General features: G+C 41.3%; 1 protein-coding gene across 3 annotated transcripts in view; it reads right to left on the bottom strand.

Moving 5' to 3' along the window:
- Window positions 1–20,905, bottom strand: part of KLHL12 (kelch like family member 12) — a 29,381-nt gene extending 8,476 nt beyond the window's left edge. The window contains exons 1-6 of one of the 3 annotated variants that reach the window (XM_035010300.1): window positions 20,514–20,905; window positions 17,923–18,156; window positions 12,423–12,576; window positions 11,124–11,341; window positions 7,662–7,811; window positions 5,744–5,858 (exon numbers count right to left, since the gene is read on the bottom strand). In XM_035010300.1, the coding sequence (XP_034866191.1) occupies window positions 5,744–5,858; window positions 7,662–7,811; window positions 11,124–11,341; window positions 12,423–12,576; window positions 17,923–18,156; window positions 20,514–20,687 (1,045 nt within the window). In that variant the 5' untranslated portion in view covers window positions 20,688–20,905. Of the gene's footprint in view, window positions 1–5,743; window positions 5,859–7,661; window positions 7,812–11,123; window positions 11,342–12,422; window positions 12,577–17,922; window positions 18,157–20,040; window positions 20,239–20,513 lie in introns of those variants that run through there. The other 2 variants (XM_035010299.1, XM_035010298.1) reach the window with 2 other exon arrangements.
- Window positions 20,906–22,220: the final 1,315 nt, after the last annotated feature.

Below are 22,220 nucleotides of genomic sequence, written 5' to 3'. Positions count from 1 at the left end.
AATAAATAAATAAATAAATAAATAAATAAATAAATAAATAAATAAATGATGCTAATGAATGATATCTGTATGGCTAAGACAATGAAAATTCTCCGCAACTGAGAGGTATTTTATATGCTTTGCACATTTAAAAAATTTCCACTGATTTTCAGCTGTAATTCCTGTTGCTTTATGTAATTCCCAGAAACAAAAAATAACAACAACAACAAAAAACCGAGGGAAAAAAACCACTCTTTCTTGATAATGTGATTTCACTCAGGCAGCTTTTGAAGGATGGGGACATAAAAAAAAAAAAAAGGAAATATTTAGATTATGCTACAAAACCCAGAGAACTGACAGCACTTCCTCTTATTTCAAAGTTTCTCAGTAAACATTCTGGTAACTCTATGTCTACAGTGGGACTGGGACAAAGGTCTCAGTGTGAGTCACTCAGTTATTTTATGGTTCTAAATGCCCGGGGACCTAGACCATTGGTTCCAAAATTTCTTTGCCACGAAGGACTCTTTTCATTACTTTCCCAAGAGAGACCTTGTGTTCTCAAAGACTAGCTACTAACTTCCCCATTGCTGCTACATGTAAGTGCCAACAGAGCTTTTAAGTGTGAGAACACCACTGTTTTCACAATGAACAGATACACTTTTCATCAATTCTGATGTCTTTATTTTTTTAAGATTTTATTTATTATTAGTATTATTTTTAGAATTAGGCATAGAACACAGAGCTTTTTTTTTTTTTTTTAAAGATTTTATTTATTTATTTGACAGAGAGAGACACAGCGAGAGAGGGAACACAAGCAGGGGGAGTGGGAGAGGGAGAAGCAGGCTTCCCGCCGAGCAGAGAGCCCGATGCAGGACTTGATCCCGGGACCCTGGGATCATGACCTGAGCCGAAGGCAGACGCTTAACGACTGAGCCACCCAGGTGCCCCAATTCTGATGTCTTTATTTAGCTTTGTCTAGCATGAAAGCCATTTTTTTTTTGAAAATTTGAGAAATAACTCAAGAATTAGTATAATTGTCATCCTTACTTGCATATTAACCCCCATTGGTTAAAAAGATTTAGAAACTGTATTTCTTGTGATTATAAAACATAAATAAAATACATGCTCACCGCTAAAAGAACTTAGAAAATATAGACAAGTATTATGAAAAATGTTTACCCATAATTCCACAACACGAAGACACACCAAAATATAAGAGATTATTCCCTCCCAGCCTTGTTTCTAAATATTTGTAAAACATTTATTATTTTTTTTAATGATTTTATTTTATTTTATTTTATTTTTTTTTAAGATTTTATTTATTTTTTGACAGAAAGACAGGGAGAGAGGGAACACAAGCAGGGGGAGTGGGAGAGGGAGAAGCAGGCTTCCCGCGGAGCAGGGAGCCCGATGCGGGGCTCAATCCCAGGACCCCGGGACCATGACCTGAGCCGAAGGCAGACGCTTAACGACTGAGCCACCCAGGTGCCCCTTTATTTTATTTTTTAAGTAATCTCTACATCCACAACCAATTTGGAGCTTGAACTCACAACCCTGAGATCAAGAGCTGCCCCCCCCACCTGTTTATATTTAATTTTCCCCAGATATTAACAAAATCTTTTAATACAGAATTTTATTATTCTTAGGCATTTCAGGTGTTTGTAATTTGGGACTATAAACAATCACATATAGTCCTGTGATAAATATGCTTGAATATGAAATCCCAGTTATTTTCTTAAGACAGAAATGGGAGGGCTGCTGGGGTGAAGACCATGAACTTTATTTTTTATTTTTTTAAGATTTTATTTATTTAGTTGACAGAGAGAGATACAGTGAGAGGGAACACAAGTAGGGGGGGTGGGAGAGGGAGAAGCAGGCTTCCTGCTGAGCAGGGAGCCCGATGCGGGACTCAATCCCAGGACCCTGGGATCATGACCAGAGCTGAAGGTGGATGCTTAATGACTGAGCCACCCAGGCGCCCCAGAACATGAACTTTAAAAAAATCTTTTAATACACATTATAAGACGGTGCCTGGAAGCCTGCTTCTCCCTCTCCCACTCCCACTCCCCCCGATTGTGTTCATGCTCTCGCTGTCTCTCTGTCAAATAAATAAATAAAATCTTAAAAAAATATATATATATACATTATAAGAGGAGTGCCTGGGTGGCTCAGTTGGTTAAGTGTTTGCCTTCTGCTCAGGTCATGATCGCAGGGTCCTGGAATAGAGTTCCAAGATGGGCTCCCTGCTCAGCATGGAGTCAGCTTCTCCATCTGCCTCGACCACACCCTCCTCCCCCGCTTGTACGTGTGCTCACTCTCCCTCTCTCAAATAAATCTTTTTTAAAAAAATATACATTATGGGGGCGCCTGGGTGGCTCAGTTGGTTAAGTGACTGCCTTCGGCTCAGGTCATGATCCTGGAGTCCCTGGATCGAGTCCCGCATCGGGCTCCCTGCTCAGCGGGGAGCCTTGCTTCTCCCTCTCCCACTCCCCCCTGCTTGTGTTCCCTCTCTCGCTGTGTCTTTCTCTGTCAAATAAATAAATAAAATCTTTAAAAAATATATATATATACATTATGGCATTGCCTGGGTGGCTCAGTCGTTAAGCGTCTGCCTTTGGCTCAGGTCATGATCCCGGGTCCTGGGACTGAGGCCCGCGGGAAGCCTGCTTCTCCCTCTCCCACTCCTCCTGCTTGTGCTCCCTCTCTCTCTGTGTCTCTGTCAAATAAATAAAATCTTAAAAAAAAATATATATATATACACACACACACACACACACACACATTGTAAGATTACTTTCTGAGGTTTAAACCAATTTATATTGCCATCAACACTATAAAGTTGCCAATTCATCCTACTCTCTGTAGCTGGATATTGTTTTCTAATCTCTGGTGCTTTGGTAGACAAAAAATTGTATTTATTGTTTTAATTCTTACTTTATTACTAATAAGACTCTATTAGTAATCAGGTTGAATTTCCCCCTTTATATTTAGTAGTGAATTGTATTCCCTCCTCTGTGAATTGTACACTCAAGTCTTCAGTGTTTCTCTCATGTATTTTTATTATGAGCTCCTTATATATAAATGAGTTTAACTCTTTGCCGTGGTTGTAGCAAATCTACTTTCCTATTTGTCTTACAATGTTATGCACGATTTTTATTTAGTCAAATACACTGACCTTTTCCTTTGTGATTTCTTCTATTACTTTGTGCCTAGAAAGTCTTCCTCTCCTGGGAGAGCTCCTAAATGTTTCAATGTCTTCAGACCCTAAGTTGGGGACAACTACTCTAACAAACTAATGTGAAAAGAGCTAGTGAAAGGAATGACTAGAAGGAAGCCTGTTTGTTCTCTGCCAATGAATTGGGGGTGGGGGGGAACTTGTTAAGTTAGGTTTTCTCTTTATCATGAAGAAAGTATGTCTAAAACACCTGACAAAAACAGTATGAAAAACCACATTAGTAGAACCGAGGCATCTTGACAATGCCATTGTCATTACTGGGGGCAGGAGTGCGAGTGGACTGTGGTGTGCTATTTGAGGACTAGAGCAGATAGCCTGCAGGACTGCTAACATCTCAGGTTTCAGAGACTACATTTCCACATGTATTGATCTTTAGCTCAGAAAAGGAGACTGTGACAAATTAGAAATGGCAATTTCCACTGCATCTTCTGTGAAAAAGTAATAGGTAAAAGGTAAATAACTAAGACAAAATCCCCACCCATTATTTGGCATGCTATTTTTATGTAGCTGTAAATTTAATTTTCTAATGCTGTACACAGAAGAATCATTATTCTGGTAGCTGGTTTAGCTATCTCTGTGAAGAGAAATGGTAGAAGACATGATGGTAGGAACAATTTACTTTTTTTTTTTTTTTGACAGAGAGAGACACAGCGAAGAGAGGGAACACAAGCAGGGGAAGTGGGAGAGGGAGAAGCAGGCCCCCCGCAAAGCGGAGAGCCCGATGCGGGGCTCGATCCCAGGACCCTGGGATCATGACCTGAGCCGAAGGCAGACGCTTAACGACTGAGCCACCCAGGCACCCCGGAACAATTTACTTCTAAGGCACTGACAAGGAGATGCTAAAATAAGAATCTAGTTGGAGACAGCTTCAGAATTTCTTTTATTGGCGCTTCTGAAAAATAATCTCATAACTCTAAGGGCATGTAGAATCATATTCTAATCTCTCAAGATCTTCTCCGTATTTCTAACGTTTCTACACTGACTTACATTGACATATAGTACTTATGCCATTAAAAAAATATAGGGGGCAAATCATCATTCTACTTAAAGCGATCAGTAAACAGCTTATTTATCAATTAATACCTTCATATTCATGAGTCCACAGTTAGATAAAAGTAGACAATAACAAAAAGAAAACACCACCCCATAGATCATTTATAACCTCCAATAGTGGAATAGGGAGGACAGGAAACGGAAGTGAGGTAATATCTGAGTACTTACTACCTGTCAGCCACAATGCCAGGCATCTTATATATACTATCCAATTTAATCTCGACAACAACCAACTGAAATAAGATATTAGTATCCTCATTTTATTTTATTTTTAAGATTTTATTTATTTATTTGACAGAGACACAGCGAGAGAGGGAACACAAGCAGGGGGAATGGGAGAGGGAGAAGCAGGCTTCCCGCTAAGCAGGGAGCCCGATGTGAGGGTCAATCCCAGGACCCTGGGATCATGACCTAAGCTGAAGGCAGACGCTTAACTGAGCCCTAGTGTCTTCATTTTAGAGGCAGAAGCACAGGCTCAGATAAATTGATATCTTACCCAAGGTCATACAACGGGTCACTGGTGGAGCTGTGATTTGAACCTAAATCTCTTTGCTAAAATAACAGCTAATGTATACAGCACTTGTCATGTGCCAAGAACTGTCCTAAGCCTTTTACATAAATTACTTCATTTACTCTTCATAACAACCTTGGAGGTAAGAACTGTGATGATTCGCACTTTACAAAGGAGACAACTGAAACACAGAGAGGATTTTTTCTGCCAAAGTTAATATACCTAGTAAGTGGTAAGCTGGGATCTGCACCCACACAGTCTGGCTCCAGAGTCAAGGCTCTGAACTACTGCATGTCACCACCAAAACCCCTGTACTTTCAACTATGCTGCGCTCACGTACTTTATACCATACTGCTGCTTTTCCTTCCTCTTTTCATTCCAGAATGTCAAACTACTACATGGCATTTGAAATAATTTCTAATTCACAAGACTCCAAAAATAGTGAAATAAAACTATTATTTATTTAAAAAGTATTCTATTTATTTATTTGAGAGAGAGAGAGACAGAGGGAGCACAAGCAGGGGGAGTGGCAAGAAGAGGGAGAGGGAGAAGCAGGCTCTCCACTGAGCAGGGAGCCCAATGAGGGGCTGGATCCCAGGACCCTGGGATCATGACCTGAGCTGAAGGCAGACGCTTAACCGACTGAGCCACCCAGGCGCCCCAGTGAAATAAAATTATAAATTACACTGCCTAATACTTGACAATTTAGAAAGTGTTTTTACATACTCTATTCCACTTAATCCTCTAAACAGTTATGTGAAATAGATAGGGAAGGTATCCTTGGTTTGTAGGAGAGCTCAGGGTGGTGAAGGGACTTGTCCAAGATGACACTATTACTAAAGGTTAAAAACAGGTCTGGAACAGGTCTTTGTACTTCTTACAGAATGTTCTTTTCAACTACATCATGCCACCTGGCACGGGGCAGTTGAAATATATCCCTTCTTTCTGCCAAGATGCCAGCTTACCTAGACGAGCCCTCGTCCTGGGTCCCTGCATCTGACTTCGCAGTTCAGGCCTCAGATGAAACTTCTTTGCTTCATCAACTAGATCCCTGCACTGTAAACTACAGCGGATGAAAGGCTGAAACACAGCAGAGAGCAGAGTGAGCCACAGGGGCCATGTCTTTAATATACGAGTATAAATGGCACACATAAGAAATAACTTTTTGATCTAGAAAACCAGTTCCAGAAGGGCTGCTGGTAATAACTATGCAGTGGGTTTCCACAAATTAAGAAAATAGACAATATTACATGGTTCAAAAATCAAATGACATAAAAAGATATAGTGAGAAGTATTCTCTATCCGCCTCAGCACTAGGCATTAACTATTTTTGTTTGTACATCCTTCCAGTGATTACACAAACACAAGTAGGAAATAGCTAATAAAAATTTTAAGGGAACACCAAAAGGCTTCTGTTAATTCCTGGGATGACAGGAAGAAGTAAATCTTGTCTGAAATAATTTCCCCAAGGTTCACAGCACCGTCACGATGCCTCTGTCTCCTCCTGACAGAGCTCTGTACTGGGCATCTCTCCGTCACATCCCTAGATTCACTCCCCATCCTTCTCCACTCTGTTCGCTGGCTTAGGAGACTGGCCTACATGAAGTATGTCGTAGGGTCCCTAGGCCCTCTGCCTTCTGGCTGGGCTCAACCAATGAGGAGCTCTAGAAGAGCTCAGAAGGAGAAGGGGAGTGAGGCCAGGCTCCCTCACTGCAGGGTGAGTGGTGAATTGGGATTTCAGTCTCCTGAGTCGGACTCGAGAGTCTGCATTATGAATCACAATATAACGAACAGACACGACGGCTATATGAGTTGTTAGAAATTACAAATATGAGAAAAAGTTTGACACGTGACACTAACCAGCCTGCAACTTTTCTAATATGACCTGGAAAACTGTATGTAATTAACTCCCCAAGAGGTCTGGGGCTGGGCCAAAAGAAGGAATGCATTCACTGACCGGGGCTTTATCTATATGTTAAACAGCAGTATTCGCCCAAAGTATGGTCAGGGAAATCTCACTCCAATTGTCAGCCTAACTACAGATCTCTATGCAATAAAAACTGCTAAACTACTGGCACCATGATTTAGCATTAGGATTTACTAAGATCCTTCTTGCTGGGGTAAGTCACTGAACCCTTGCCCGCCCACAGGTAGTTTCCCCTCTGCTAGGTGAAAAACAACTCCCTCAAGGGGAGTTTATATGTCCCGTCTTCCCACTCCCTCATACCCCCATTAAGCACTTATCATCTGCCTCCTGCTTTGATCACCAACCTTTTTTCACTTCCTTTCTGATCCACTTCCTTTTTGATCTAATTTTAACTTAGAAGGTTTAATTCTTTTTTCTAATTTCTTCACTCTGAATAAGTTCATTATTCACATTATACTATAATCAGTGATATATATGGTAAAAATTATGAAAACATACCACACACAAATAACTTGGGTTGGAAAAACACTTTTATAAATAAACACAGTATAACCCAAATTGATATTAAAATGCATCAAACTACTTTCATGTTGATATCACGAGAGGTCAAAAATAGACTTGATAAGCAAAGCATCTTTTTCAGGGCAATTTGGAACAACTTATGTTTGATGGAGAAGGGGACATTTATCATCTCATGTTGCTTATGTAAAACACATAAGGACATATAAAACAAAAAGACAAGAAAACAGAAAATTAAACCACAGATTTCCATTTCCAGAAGGCTGACTTGCCAAGCAATTGTGTGGAGACCACCTAGCACCATCCTCTCTGGCATTCCTAGACAGGCTACCTTGGGAGGCTCTGTGCCTATATTAAAATAACCAATTTTGAGTACACAATACTAAGTTCCAAGAGATACTCAAGGTTTTGGATCCTGTGTGTTTTGCATGCCTTACCTCAGCATCTATTACGTCTGTGATGTACCTGGGGGTCAGCAGGGGCATCCGGACGTACTGTAGCAGGTCAGGCAAGGATTCTTCTCGCTCCTTCTTGGCATGCTTCACCCAGTTGATGACAGCTTCAAAGACCGGCTCTTCAGAATCCACCTACAAGTGTATAATTACACATCATGGAACCCTGCTTTTCCAATTATCTCACAATCTCAGAAAGCAACTGTGCTTACTTTCTCCTCCCTGTTCCCCATCCCCTACACCATTATTTCCTCCCTTCCAGAAATAGCTAAGCTCTTGGGAAAACAACCCTTGTCCCACCACAATTCACTAAGACCAGCTAAAGAGCTGCAGTAAAATTGGTTAAAAAAATCTGAGATAGTGCCTAATAAACCATTAGTCACAAGTTGGCTTTTACTTCGGAAGTTTTTCCATTCCTGAATTTTTTTTTTCTGGCCATTTTTGAAACTTTACAGGGGGAGGAGGAATCTGTTGCCCTATTCAAAACTGGCTTTTTTTTTTTTTTTTTCAAGTAAGCTCTATGCTCAATGTGGGGCATGAACTCACGACCCTGAGATCAAGAGCTGCTTGCTCTACCAACTGAACCAGGCAGGCACCCCCAAAATTGGCTCTAAAAATAACTTGTGTTCAAGGAAAGAAACAACAAATGTTGGAGAGGATGTGGAGAAAGGGGAACCGTCTTACACTGTTGGTGAGAATGCAAGTTGGTACAGCCACTTCGGAAAACAGTGTGGAGGTTCCGCAAAAAGTTAAAAATAGAGCTACCCTATGACCCAGCAATTGCACTACTGGGCATTTACCCCAAAGATACAGATGTAGTGAAAAGAAGGGCCACATGCACCCCAATCCAGTGTTCATAGCAGCAATGCCACAATAGCCAAACTGTGGAAGGAGCCAAGATGCCCTTCAACAGATGGGTCAGAAAGGCCTCCCTGTAAAAGAACTACATTTCAATCTGATGGATGAGTAGCAGTTAGCCAGGAAGAGTGAGAAAGTACTCCAAGGCAAACAGAAGAGCACATGCAAAAACCCTAGAGCTGTACTGTCCAATATGGTAGCCACTAGCCATGTATGGCTATGTATATTAACAATAATTAAAATTAAGTTAGGGGCGCCTGGGTGGCTCAGTTGGTTAAGCGACTGCCTTCGGCTCAGGTCATGATCCTGGAGTCCCGGGATCGAGTCCCACATCAGGCTCCCTGCTCAGCAGGGGGTCTGCTTCTCCCTCTGCCCTCTTCCCTCTCGTGGTCTCTGTCTCTCATTCTCTCTCTCTCAAATAAATAAATAAAAAATCTTTAAAAAAAAAAATAATAAAATAAAATTAAGTTAAATTAAAAACTCAGCTTCTCAGTCACACTAGCCACATTTCAAGTGCTCAACAGCCCCACAAGGCAGGTGATTAGCAAACCGGACGGCATAACTATCGATCCTCCCCATCTTCACATGATGGTCTACTGGACAGCACTGTCCTAGAGCAAAAATCAACAGACTACAGGCTGGTGTAGCAGAATGAATGAGAAAGGGGAAGAATGGTAAAAGATCAAGCTGAAGAGGTAACCAAGGGCCAGCTCACATCGGGCTCCATGCTCAGCAGGGAGCCTGCTTCTCCCTCTGCCTGCCTGCCTACTTGTTATCTCTCTTTCTCTGTGGCAAATAAATAAATAAAAATCTTCAAAAAAAAAAAGTCAGTAGGGAAAGACAAAAAGAAAAAGTTGGCTAAAATTTTGATAAGAAACATTCTGAAGACTATTACATTACATAAAAATGCTAGTTTTAATAAAATAAATTAGTTATCATTGCATTTACAAAAGTGTATTATAGGATTTCTTTAGCAAATTCCTTCTATAGCACTTAGAAAATTCATCAGACTTTGATTCTTTTTAATATTAAAATGAGGTGCCACTAACTTCTGGGAATCCACTAATTCAAAATTCATTTTTTATTATTATCTAAGGAGAGTGAGAGGAAAAAATGAACTCTTAGCCTTCCTAGAGAATTGGATTTCTCCTGACTGGAGGAAACAAAACCTAACAGATGGACTTTTATCCTACCACTTGGCTCTGCTAGGCATTTTCTAGGGGCTACTAACCAGAGAATTCAACCTCTGGGAATTAATGCCTTGGGCTTCAGAGACATCTATAGCCCTATATTGGACTTCTCACTCCAATTGTCAGCCTAACTACAGATCTCTATGCAATAAAAACTGCTAAACTACTGGCACCATGATTTAGCATTAGGATTTACTAAGATCCTTCTTGCTGGGGTAAGTCACTGAACCCTTGCCCGCCCACAGGTAGTTTCCCCTCTGCTAGGTGAAAAACAACTCCCTCAAGGGGAGTTTATATGTCCCGTCTTCCCACTCCCTCATACCCCCATTAAGCACTTATCATCTGCCTCCTGCTTTGATCACCAACCTTTTTTCACTTCCTTTCTGATCCACTTCCTTTTTGATCTAATTTTAACTTAGAAGGTTTAATTCTTTTTTCTAATTTCTTCACTCTGAATAAGTTCATTATTCACATTATACTAAGTTTTGTCTTTTTGTCTGTCTCTACCACTACACACTGTGAATTACTGAAAACTGTATCTTCCTCACTTTTGGATCCATAGCACCTGGCAAATATAGTTTGAGAATATCTACTGCTGTAGAGTAGAAACTCTCAATAAATGTTTGTAAAATGAGTGAATGAGTAATAGAGAAGTGTTCTACAGAAATCTACTTTATTTCCAATTTCTGCTTATTCCACACACTCTTTAATAGTGACTCTTGGGACACCTGGGTGGCTCAGTTGGTTAAGCGTCTGCCTTTGGCTTGGGTTATGATCCCAGGGTCCTGGGATCGAGCCCCACATGAGGCTCCCTGCTCAGCGGGGAGCCTGCTTCTCCCTTTGCCTGCTGCTCCCCCTGCTTGTGCTCTCTCTTTCTCTCTCTCGCTCTCTGGCAAATAAATAAATAAAATCTTAAAAAATAAAGAGTCGGGGCGCCTGGGTGGCTCAGTCATTAAGCGTCTGCCTTCAGCTCGGGTCATGATCCCAGGGTCCTGTGATCGAGCCCCGCATTGGGCTCTCTGCTCAGCAGGAAGCCTGCTTCTCCCTCTCCCACTCCCCCTGCTTGTGTTCCCTCTCTCGATGTCTCTCTCTGTCAAATAAATAAAATCTTTAAAAAAAAATAGTCAGTTGTAAGACATCAGAGAAACATTAAAAAAAAAAAAAAAATAGTGACTCTTAACCACTGGGATCATACACTGAGGAAGATGGCTCACTCCCTCCCATAAAACTGCAAATAAATTTGGCATATAATTTCAGGGCATTGAGTGAAACCTTTGGAGCCAATATTGACATTTGATTAAGACGCCCTGGTACAAAAACACAGTAATTCCACCTTGTTTTTCCCAAGTTCTGTAATGGCCAGTCTTAAAGAAACCCGAATACCAAGCCAAATTTGTACCTGAATTTCATCACACTTGATTAACTTTTCCACCTCTCCTTGACTTAGAAGAATGAATTCTTCATGCTGTACCACTTCAGGAAAATGCTTCTGGCTAAAAACCTCAGCTGCTTGCATCAGGTCAACACAATTGTGAGTTTCAGCAAAATCCCTGATACCCAGGCAATTGGAGGGGTCCAACTGACTTTCTAAGAACTCACAGCAGGCTTGCTTCACACCTAGGACAAACACAGACAATGAACACTTCACGGTACTTGACCAGGTGTGAACTGGTCTACATTCTTGGATTGAGATGTCTTCTCTACACGGTAACAGCAGAATCCTGGCTCAACACCTGGTGATCAGATTAGAAATTTTATGCTTAAGAAATTCAAATGCAATTTCTGTCTTATGTGCTATGTGACCTTCACAGAAGGCCTTTACAACTATGTGTCTGTTTCAGCTTTAAAATAAGTATAGCAAGACAAATTGTTTCGATGGACACTGGCACAATTAAACAAAAATACCTATAAAACTCTTGGGAATCAAGCTTTTATAAAACCAATCACAATTTAACATAATGTACTTAAATTTCTACTCCATATGCAAACTTACTGACAGACTCCTATGAAGGAAAAGTAAAAGATACTAACACCAATCTCTTATTTCTCTAATTGACAAGTTCAGAGTATAAATCTAACTTTACAGCTGTGCACTAATGCAAAAGCTTCACACTGTTTTCAATCATGTATTAAAAAGTGAAAATTTTCAACCATGTGTTTGGAAAAACTGAAAATCATAGAAACATCAGAGCAGGTTAAGAAAGACGGACTGGGAACAGCAATATTTAATCTTGTGAAAACATTATATACTTTCATTTTTGTATGTCAATTTAAATTTTCAACAGGTAATTTACATGATTGAAAAATTAGAAGTACAAAAGGGTTTGCCATGAATAATCCCCCAGGCTCCCTATCCACCTGGCCATCTAGTTCCTTTCCATGTAGCCTATGAATAATATCAGTCTCCTGTGTTTCCCTGTAGAGTTACTGTGTATATATATGTAAGGAAATGCATCTATAATCCCCTCTTCTATTTTTCAAAAAACATAAAAGGTGTAAATGCTCTCTTCTGAAGAGCCACTCACTCACATGTGGAGAGGCTCTTTGATACTGCGATTGAAATCTGATCTTCTGTGCCACAGGCAGTAAACATGAGTGCCCATGGTCTGTCTCCATAATTTTTAGGATTAAGTTTACATCACGAATTTTAAACATTTCCAAGGCTACCTTGGCACGACAGCAACTTTAACATCCGTACCTTTCAGCTGGAGCAGACAGGCTGCAGGGAGCAGTTCCTGCACGTTCTCCACTGTCACGTGTACGGTTTCAGTGTACACAAAGTCCAACAGAATTTCCATGGTAGAAGCAGTTAAACCTTGAATATCAACATAAGGTTTCCCCTTCTCTGAAAGCTGAAAATTCAAAGGGTATGAAATAATGGTGGTTATAATTCCACGAGATGAGGGCAGAATCTCATATCCAAGAGCTTGAAGGGGTGTTAATATTAATTGAATACACAGCTTTAAAAAATTATGGTCTAATTTGTTTGATTTATATAAAGCAAATATGGCATATATTTGTAGCTTTTCAAATTGGGGGCAGCTGTATGTAACCCAAGAGCACACAATGAGGTGACACCTTGGAATATCAATTTTACCAGTGAATAATTTAAAACTCTGCTTTCATAATAAAACATAGATCTATTACAGAATAGAATGCAAAAATTCCATGAACATACTACTGGTATCCCTCAGCTTTTAAAACACAAAATTTCAACGAAATTTCATGCTTGTAGAGGACCCCGTGGCTTACAGCTCCAGACCCTCCAAGATTACTCAGTATTGTTCTATTTGTCCTTAGACTACATTTGGCAATGACGAAACATGCAAGTCATCTTAAGGGGCCTTCTACTGTGACACTGAACATAACTAGTTTGATACTTTTTTTTTTTTAAAGATTTTATTTATTTGACAGAGAGAGACAGTGAGAGAGGGAACACAAGCAGGAGGAGTGAGAGAGGGAGAAGCAGGCTTCCCACTGAGCAGGGAGCCCGATGCGGGGCTTGATCCCAGGACCGTGAGATCATGACCTGAACCGAAGGCAGACGCTTAACGACTGAGCCACCCAGGCACCCCTGTTTGATACTTTTTCAAGATAATGGATCGAGTCTATTTCAGGATTACTAATTGTTAGTGGCTTATTTAGTCCAGAATATATCCTTAGAGTAATGGGTATCGAAGAGGCCAGATAATCATAGAAAACTGTTGACTAAGAGTGGAAATCTTCAGTTTTACAGAACAGTAAACTACCTGAAAATTGATTGCCTTATGAAACTTTTATTACATCTGAACCTTAGTTAGAAATTCAAATTATTCACAAAACTCCAGTGCACTTTCATTACAAACTAAATGTCTTTATCAGCTTTGATTTCTCCATCAGCCCAAAATAGTAATAAAAAAGTATTCTCTACCAAGGCCAATAACAAAATCAATCCCTAACATTAAAAATGTCACTAGTACATCATTTTGGAAAAATGTTTTATTAACATTGCACATAGTAAAGATATTTGCAAACAGAAATATGTAAGTACATCTATTCCAGAAATTTCTTATTCAACAAACCATATTCTCATCAAATAACTATTTTTTAAATATGAAAATATTTCACTATTTATTGACTCAGAGCAACTTATAGTATCATTTCACATTTATATTTGCTTTATAATTTTTCCAAGTGCTTCTTATTTACTATTATTTCACCTAATTCTCACAGCAACCTGGTAAGGATTTAGAGGTCTGGTATTATTCCCATTCAAAGAAGTTATGTGACTTAACAAAGGTATCTTAACTAGTAAGAGACAGCTAAAACTCAGGTCCTTTCGTCTCACTCAAATGATCTTTCCGTTGGACCACATTCGAGGAGCGTTTCAGGGCCGGAAGAGAATAATGAAACCCTAATGTAGTTCAACTACTTTATTTTAAAGATCAACCCAGTGAAGTTAGATGGTTGTCATGGTTCACGCAGCATTGCTAACAGAACTGAGCCTAGGACCCAGATCTCTGGACTCTCTCCTTTGTATCAATTATTCTTAAAAATAAAGACAAAACCATCTGGCATTTTCTTGCCTAATACCAGTTTTTAAAGAAAGACTATAAAATAATCCCTGATGAGAAAAAAGAATTCTTTTATAGAACTCCATACCAATTTCAATGTGCAGAGAGAGTAAAGACAGACTAATTTTCCTCAAGCTGACAAAGAACAGGATGTACAACATATAATTAGTAGTCAGCAGTCCTGATCCATTAGTACTTCATGCTCAGCAGCTGCTGAGAGAACCTTCCTTACCCAGTTAAATGCCAACTGCTTCTGATGCTCTCGGGCAGATAGTTTTTCTGGAGGACAATATAGGACATGATCTATGATGTTATATTACACAAGAGCATTTTAAAATTAGCCTGAATTAGTAGGAATGATCTGTCAGGTTTCCATGTTTTTCCTACCAGCCATGTGACCGAGCATTGGCTCAGAGCATCATAAACTCTTTGGCTTTGAAATTATAGAATATAAAAAAATCCACGTATCAGAGGCTGAAGAAGCACAGTAGTTAAAATTTGTATAAAGCGAGAGAAAGACATGTATCATATGATCTCACTGATATGAGGAATTCTTAATTGCAGGAAACTGAGGGTTGCTGGAGTGGGGGGTGGGGTGGGAGGGATGGGGTGACTGGGTGATAGACACTGGGGAGGGTATGTGCTCTGGTAAGCGCTGTGAATTGTGCAAGACTGTTGAATCTCAGATCTGTACCTCTGAAACAAATAATGCAATATATGTTAAGAAAAAAAAAAAAAGAAGAAGGTAGCAGGAGGGGAAGAATGAAGCGGGGGAAATCGGAGGGGTAGACGAACCATGAGAGACGATGGACTCTGAAAAACAAACTGAGGGTTCTAGAGGGGAGGGGGGTGGGAGGATGGGTTACCCTGGTGGTGGGTATTGAGGAGGGCACATTCTGCATGGAGCACTGGGTGTTATGCACAAACAATGAATCATGGAACACTTCATCTAAAACTAATGATGTAATGTATGGGGATTAACATAATAAAAAAAAATTTTGTATAAAGCGGGGCGCCTGGGTGGCTCAGTTGGTTAAGTGACTGCCTTCGGCTCAGGTCATGATCCTGGAGTCCCAGGATCGAGTCCCGCATCGGGCCCCCTGCTCGGCAGGGAGTCTGTTTCTCCTTCTGACCCTCCTCCCTCTCATGCTCTCTGTCTCTCATTCTCTCTCGCAAATAAATAAAATCTTAAAAAAAAAAAAAAATTTTGTATAAAGCAAGTAAGATTTGTATAAAGCAATATAGCATATATTCACAGCTTTTTCAAATATGGCATATATTGTTTAGGTTTAGAGTCAGAAAATTTAGGAATAAACCCCATCTCTAGCATTTATAAGCCATGTGACCTAAGGCAAGTCATTTAATATCTGAGACCTTGTTTCTTCATTTGTAAAATGAGATGGTAACATCTAACCCTACGGTGAATGACATATAGCCATCACTCTCCTATTCAGATCCAATGGCAAAATCTTCACTAAGGTGATGAGATTAACTAAATACTGATGGTTAAAAAACAAAATTTTTTTAAGACTTTATTGAGAGAGAGCGCACGCATGAGCAGCGGGGAGAGGGAGAAGCAGACTCCCCTCAGAGCAGGGAGCCCGACGTGGGGCTCGATCCCAGGACCCGGGGATCATGACCTGAGCCTAAGGCAGACGCTTAACCGACTGAGCCACCCAGGTAACCCCCCCACTTTTTAATTTTTAAATGAGTGCCTGGGTGAGTCAGTTAGTTAAGCCTACGACTGTTGATTTCGGCTCAGGTCATGATCTCAGGGTCGTGAGATTGAGCCCTGCATCGGGCTCCCCGCTAGACATGTAGCCTGCTTAAGATTCTTTCTCTCCGTCCCTCTGCCCCTCCCCGATCCCTGCTCGTGTGCTCTCTTAAAAATTTTTTTTTGAAAATAGCGTTTTTTAAAAATAATGTTAACATAATGAGATATTTCAGGCATATGTATAAGCAGAGATACATGATATAATACACATTGGTGTACTCTCACTCAAGCTTAAAAAAATTCAAGAGCCTGGGTGGCTCGTAGGTTAAGCATCCAACTCCTGATTTCTTGATTTTGGCTCAGGTCATGATCTCAGGGTTGTGAGATCGAGCCCTGCGACAGGCTCCACGCTCAGGCTTCCCTTCTCCCTCTGCCTTTACCCGCCCCCTGCACCCTGCTCTTGCACTCTCTCTTTCACTCTAAAATAAGTAAATCTTTAAAAAAAATTCAAGATAATTGATTTAAAATTTAAAAATCAGACTTGAGATTTTTGAAAAATAAAAAAGCTGCAGTGCTCTCTGCTGTCTGGCTTTCTAAGAGCACTTCACAATATATTCAACAGCCCTACTCTTCATTTTAAGTATTCTGCCAATTACTAAAGCAGTCTTTTTTTTAAAGATTTATTTATTTGAGGAGGGGAGGGGCAGAGGGAGAGATTCTTCAAGCAGACTCCCAGCTGAGTGGAGGGGAGCAGGAGGGGAGGCAGACTCTATCTCACACCCATGATACCACAACCTGAGCTGAAACCAAGAGTTGGACACAACCAGCTGAGCCACCCAGGTGCCCCTAAAGCAGTCTCTTTCATTCTTCTCTTTTTAAAAGATTTTACTTATTTGACAGAGAAAGAGAGAGGGGGAGAGAGAGCCGCACAGGGAGAGGTAGGGCAGAGGCAGAGAGAGAAGCAGGCTCCCCGCTGAGCAGGGAGCCTGATGCGGGGCTCGATCCCAGGACCCCGGGATCATGACCTGAGCCGAAGGCAGACGCTAAACCAACTGAGCCACCCAGGCACCCAAGCAGTCTTTCTTTTTTTTTTTTTTTTTTGACAGAGAGAGACACAGTGAGAGAGGGAACACAAGCAGGGGGAGAGGGAGAGGGAGAAACAGGCTTCTCGCCGAGCAGGGAGCCCAATGCGGGGCTCAATCCCAGGACCCTGGGATCATGACCTAAGCTGAAGGCAGACGCTTAATGACTGAGCCACCCAGGCGCCCCTGAAGCAGTCTTTCTTAATACCTATAAGCACCTTTTTTCTTGTCAAATCAACCTTTTCCTTAGTCCCTTTAACTGCTTATACTCCACAGTCAGCATCTTTTTCCAAGTTATACTCCATATACCTATACAGTCAGGAAGTCATTTATTAAGTCCTCCTCTTCTCATATGAAATTACTCTAAATCTACATTGGCCAAATGAATGTTGATTTTCTTCATATATTATTAGGTGGAGTTGGATGAGGACTGAATCCTACTCTTCTTTCCCTCCCTCCCCCTTATCTTCCTAGAATTCACTTTAAAATCTTAGACTTTAGAAGGAAAAAAAAACCCAGGAAAACAAATTTTAAAAGTAAGTAAAATCCAGTAGCTGACATTTGTGTTTTACCACATGCCAGACACTGTTCTAAACACTTCATATGTGATTTTCTCAAATAATTGTCACAATAACCATATGTGACTGCAATTGCTAGTACCCCTAATTTAGAGAAGAGGAAACTAAGACATAGTCTAAAGGCAGATTTTGACCAGAGTCTGTCCACTGAACCGCCATACTACAGAAATTCACCATTATATCAAACTTTTACTATTTTATTCAACGAAATGAGACAACTACAAGGTTACAAGTGTGAATTTCATTTGTGAGGCATTAACTTACCACTTACCTCACTAGTGAACATGGCGCAGAAGTAATCGCTACAGGCAGCTAGCACAATCCGATGGGCAGGGAAGTCTTTCTGCTCTACTCTCAAAGTCACATCACAGAGGGTATTGCTCTTCCGGAGAGAGTTCATCGAATTGAGGATGGATTTAGCGTGAGTATTTGTCATTATGTCTTTGGGGGCCATAATGCCTCCCATCAAGCAATATGGAGAAAGAATGAAAGGGGTCCTTGGATTCTGCAAGTACAAGAGAAAAAAACCCAGAGCACACTTGAAGGATGAGGAAAATTAAACATATTCAATTACCTATACAAATAAGGAGGCTTCCTCAGACCCAAACACAAGTAGGGAGTACTCCTATTACTGGTCTTACCACAACAATCTAACCACAAACCCAAGTAAAAACAATCTCTTCTTCCTCCAAATTCCAGTATCGAATTCCCCTACCACTTGACATTTATTATAATCAATACTCAACTGTATGTAAATAGAAAAAAAACCACACATACCTTGCATATCTTCACAATGCTGTCAGTCTCAAATGATAAAATGAAAAGATAAAATTTCCTAAAGGTGTGATATCACTATTACTTAATATCCATAAATAGATTAAGTAGGTATTTAGAGGATAGGATTCTGTTTTATATGTTTTTTCCTATTCTAGCAGGTGTACCTTAAATGTTTAGAAATCAAATGTAAGAAAAGAAAAATTGTGTATTCAACTTAGAGCAATAAAGGCCAGAGGCAGTGAAAATGAACTTTTTTCTAAAGAAGTAAGCAAAGAATTATTATGACTTCCAAATATCTCTGGATTTCTTCTTAAAAATGACATTTCAAATGAGGACCCAATACCTACCCTGAATAATGCAAACACTGCAAGCTTACCTATGGACTTTCACGTGATTAAGTTATTGAACCTCTTCTACGGAAGGGTATTCCTACTCTACATTAGTAGTAAACATCCAGTAGTAATTCCTCTACACTGAAACCAAGAGCCTAATTATTAGGATAGAAACCTATTAAAATTCCACTACTGATTTTACTGCCATAGCCAATCACTTGCAAAGTTCACTTGTATGTATCAATTAAAAAAACTCAGTAATACATTACATATTAAAAAAACCCAACGTACTTTTTTACTCTCTTGATTATTGACAGGCTTTAGTGCCTTTTTTTTTCTTTTTTTGTTTCAAGGACAATTTCTGGGGAATGAAATGGGATGGTTATTAAGAAAGTCTTATTTGGAATCTATAATCTTCTGAAATAATCTAAGGGGGAAAAAAATCAAACAATGATCTTCAAGAGTCCACAACTCACAACGGTAATTTTTGAATAGCACGAACGAGACCCTAAATTCTCATCTACTTCTATATACAGTTAGCATTATTCTTTTATAAGCACTCTAGATATAATCTCTCCAACAACCTGCAACATCCATTTTACAGAATAGGAGGTGATTCACCAAAGCATATGACGTTTTTCAAAAAGATCTTCCTTAAGTCTATTTACTTCCAATTCTGAAGATGTAAGAAAAGTCTGAACAGATGCCCATTTACTGTGAAGATTCTTTGAGGAGCTACCACAGGGCTCAGCCTAGGACTGGGTTTTACAGTTTCAGTGTCAAAACCGACTGTAACCTTAATTCAGTGTAGTCTTCCTCCTTGGGGACTCCTGCCTCATCAAGCAAAATCTCAGCCCTATCTTTCACTCTCACATTTTTGGAACTTCCGTTAACATCTGAATAGAGGGGTTCCACCACGGAAGATTCGGGGAGGGGGCGAGAGCAGAAAGGTGTCAAATTCTAGAAAGACTAAATTCCAGGTGGGAGAAGGGGAGGAATTCCAGGTGGGAGAAGGAAAGACAGTCTCCCCTCCTGACAACACCGGGAACAGCGCGGGCAGCTCCAGGTGGAGGTCCTGGAGGGGCGCGGTCAGGGAGGGGACGAGAGGAGGGCGCGCTCCAGGCCAGGAGCGCCCCCGGCCCCGCAAGCCTCCCTCCGCTCACCGGCGTCTCGGCGTTCCACCCCGGAGGGAGTCGATGGATGGGGGAAGGGCCGTAACCGGGAGCCGGGAGCTAGGAAGGGAAGAGCAGAGCTGCCCGCCACCGCCTCCCGCGACTCACCTCCGCTCGCGGGCCCACTCAGCCACGCCGGGCCTGTTCCCCGCCCGTGGGAATTGGGTGGGGCGCGGGGCCAGCAGGCGGCTCAGGAGGAGCCTAAGCGCCGCCGCCGCCGCCCCGACCCGAAGGCTCGGGAGCCGTCACCGTGCTCTTCCAGGATCTCGCCTCCGCGGCCGCGCGACGTGATGACGTAATGCAACGCGAGGCCCGCCCTCCTCCCTGCACCGGGCTGCATCACGTGGGGAGGAGGCATCACGTGACCTTCAGGTACCTGGGTGCCGGGCTTCCGCCCACTTAGAGAAAGGCAGAGAGAAAAGGTGGGGCAGGGTGGGGTCCGCAGGGAGGGGCGGGGTGTACAGTTCTCTTGCCGCGTGATTGGCTGAGATCAGATTCTGCCCCAGTCTCCCGAGATCCGGCAGATTGACCGGATTCCACATTTCCGAACTAAGGAGCTGGTTGCGGGAGGTATGTTTTACCTGCCGGGTATTCAGGAACCCTCTCGCTTGGATAAAACCCAAGGGGGCTTCAAATTTCTTCACGTCCATTGTCCACAACGGCCTTTCCCCCCGGACCATGGCTGTGGGGAGAATCCTCTGAGCCCTGCGATCCACTGACCTCAGCATTCTCTGCATCATAATGGGGCCTATCATCACCCTTGAGGTGGTTCTCCTCTACTTCTTGCAGTGCAGGACAATGCAGTGGAAGGAACTTGTGGTCACTAGGAGTTGGACGTTGTGAGGGAAATTGCAAAGGATCGTATGGGAAGTCCCAGTAGTCATCATTTCCCCTCTTTCTCTTCTGCTGACTTTTCACCAGCTCGCGGGTGCTGAATGTTCAGTTTAGTAATTGTGCTTCTAGTTGATTTTGGCATACTTATCTTAGTGGTTCAGAGGAGAATGAGGAACTATCAACTTCCGTGAATGTCCAAACTATTTTTGATGACACAGTACTTCCCCCTTATCCAGGGGGCTTATGTTCCAAGGCCCCCAGGGGATGCTGAAACCATGGATAAATGAATAATAATACTATTTATGCTATGTTTTTTACTATACATATGTATCATGAAGTTTAATCGTCAAGTTAGGCATAGTAAAAAATCAACAACAATAATAAAACAGACTATACCAATACACTAAAATAAAAGTTGTGTGAATGTGGTCTCTCTCTCTCTCAAATTATTGTGCTGTATCCACCCTTCTCCTGATGATGTGAGATGATGAAATGCCTACATGATGGGATGAAGTGAAACATGAATCCCATGTTTTCCAGATGCAAAATAGCACATGATGTAGACACTATGACAGTGTTAGGCTACCCAGTGACCTGGCAATATGTCCAGGGGATCATCCGGTTCCAGATAGCAGTGACTACCGGTAAATGAAATTGTGGAGAAGGGAGAACCACTGTACTGTTTTCCTTTGCAGGACCTTTGATTTATGGATAATAAAATGATAACCAAGTGGGTAGCAATCTAATTTTACATAGTGTTTCCATCTTTTATATCATCTCTCTCTGATCTAAAAGTATCCCTGATTGGGCTACCTGGGTAGCTCAGTCGATTAAGCATCCAACTCTTGGTTTTGGCTTAAGTAGTGATCTCATGAATCATGAGATTGAGCTCCACTTCGGGTTTGGTGCTCAGCAGGGAGTCTGCTTGAAGATTCTCTCCATCTGCCAACGCCCCCCCCCCCCCGCCCCGCCCCGCTTCTTGCTTGCGTGCACGCGCTCTCTCACAAATAAATGATCTTAAAGTATCTCTGATTTACACATTGTGGTGGGCAAGCAGGATTGGCACAAGTTCTATTGGGGGTATTTGGGAAAAGTGAACCAAAATGATGACTGAAGATAACTTTGAGTGATTTTCATAAATTTATCCCTCATATAGACTCATGCACATGTAAAATGATGTGTGCACCAGGTTGTCTGTAGATTAGATTGAAAACAAACTTAACATACATTGTAGGGAACTGCTTCAGTAAGTGTGGAACATCCATACAATACAATATCATGAAGTTGTGAACAGTGTGTATAGGTTGCTATTATTTGTGTAAAACTTTGGGGAAATATTAATATTCATATTTGCCTGTATATGTACAAAATGCATCTGGAAAGATACAAAATGTTGGTTTCTTTGCAGTGAGGAACTGGTTGGTCATGAGATAGGGTGGAAAGGAGATTTTTCC

The sequence above is a fragment of the Mirounga leonina genome, unplaced genomic scaffold (genome assembly GCF_011800145.1).
Source record: "Mirounga leonina isolate KUSES-001 unplaced genomic scaffold, KU_Mleo_1.0 Mir_154, whole genome shotgun sequence".
Lineage (NCBI taxonomy): Eukaryota > Metazoa > Chordata > Mammalia > Carnivora > Phocidae > Mirounga > Mirounga leonina.
The sequence above is the reverse complement of the archived record's forward strand: the minus strand, read 5'-3'. Positions and strand labels throughout refer to the sequence as shown.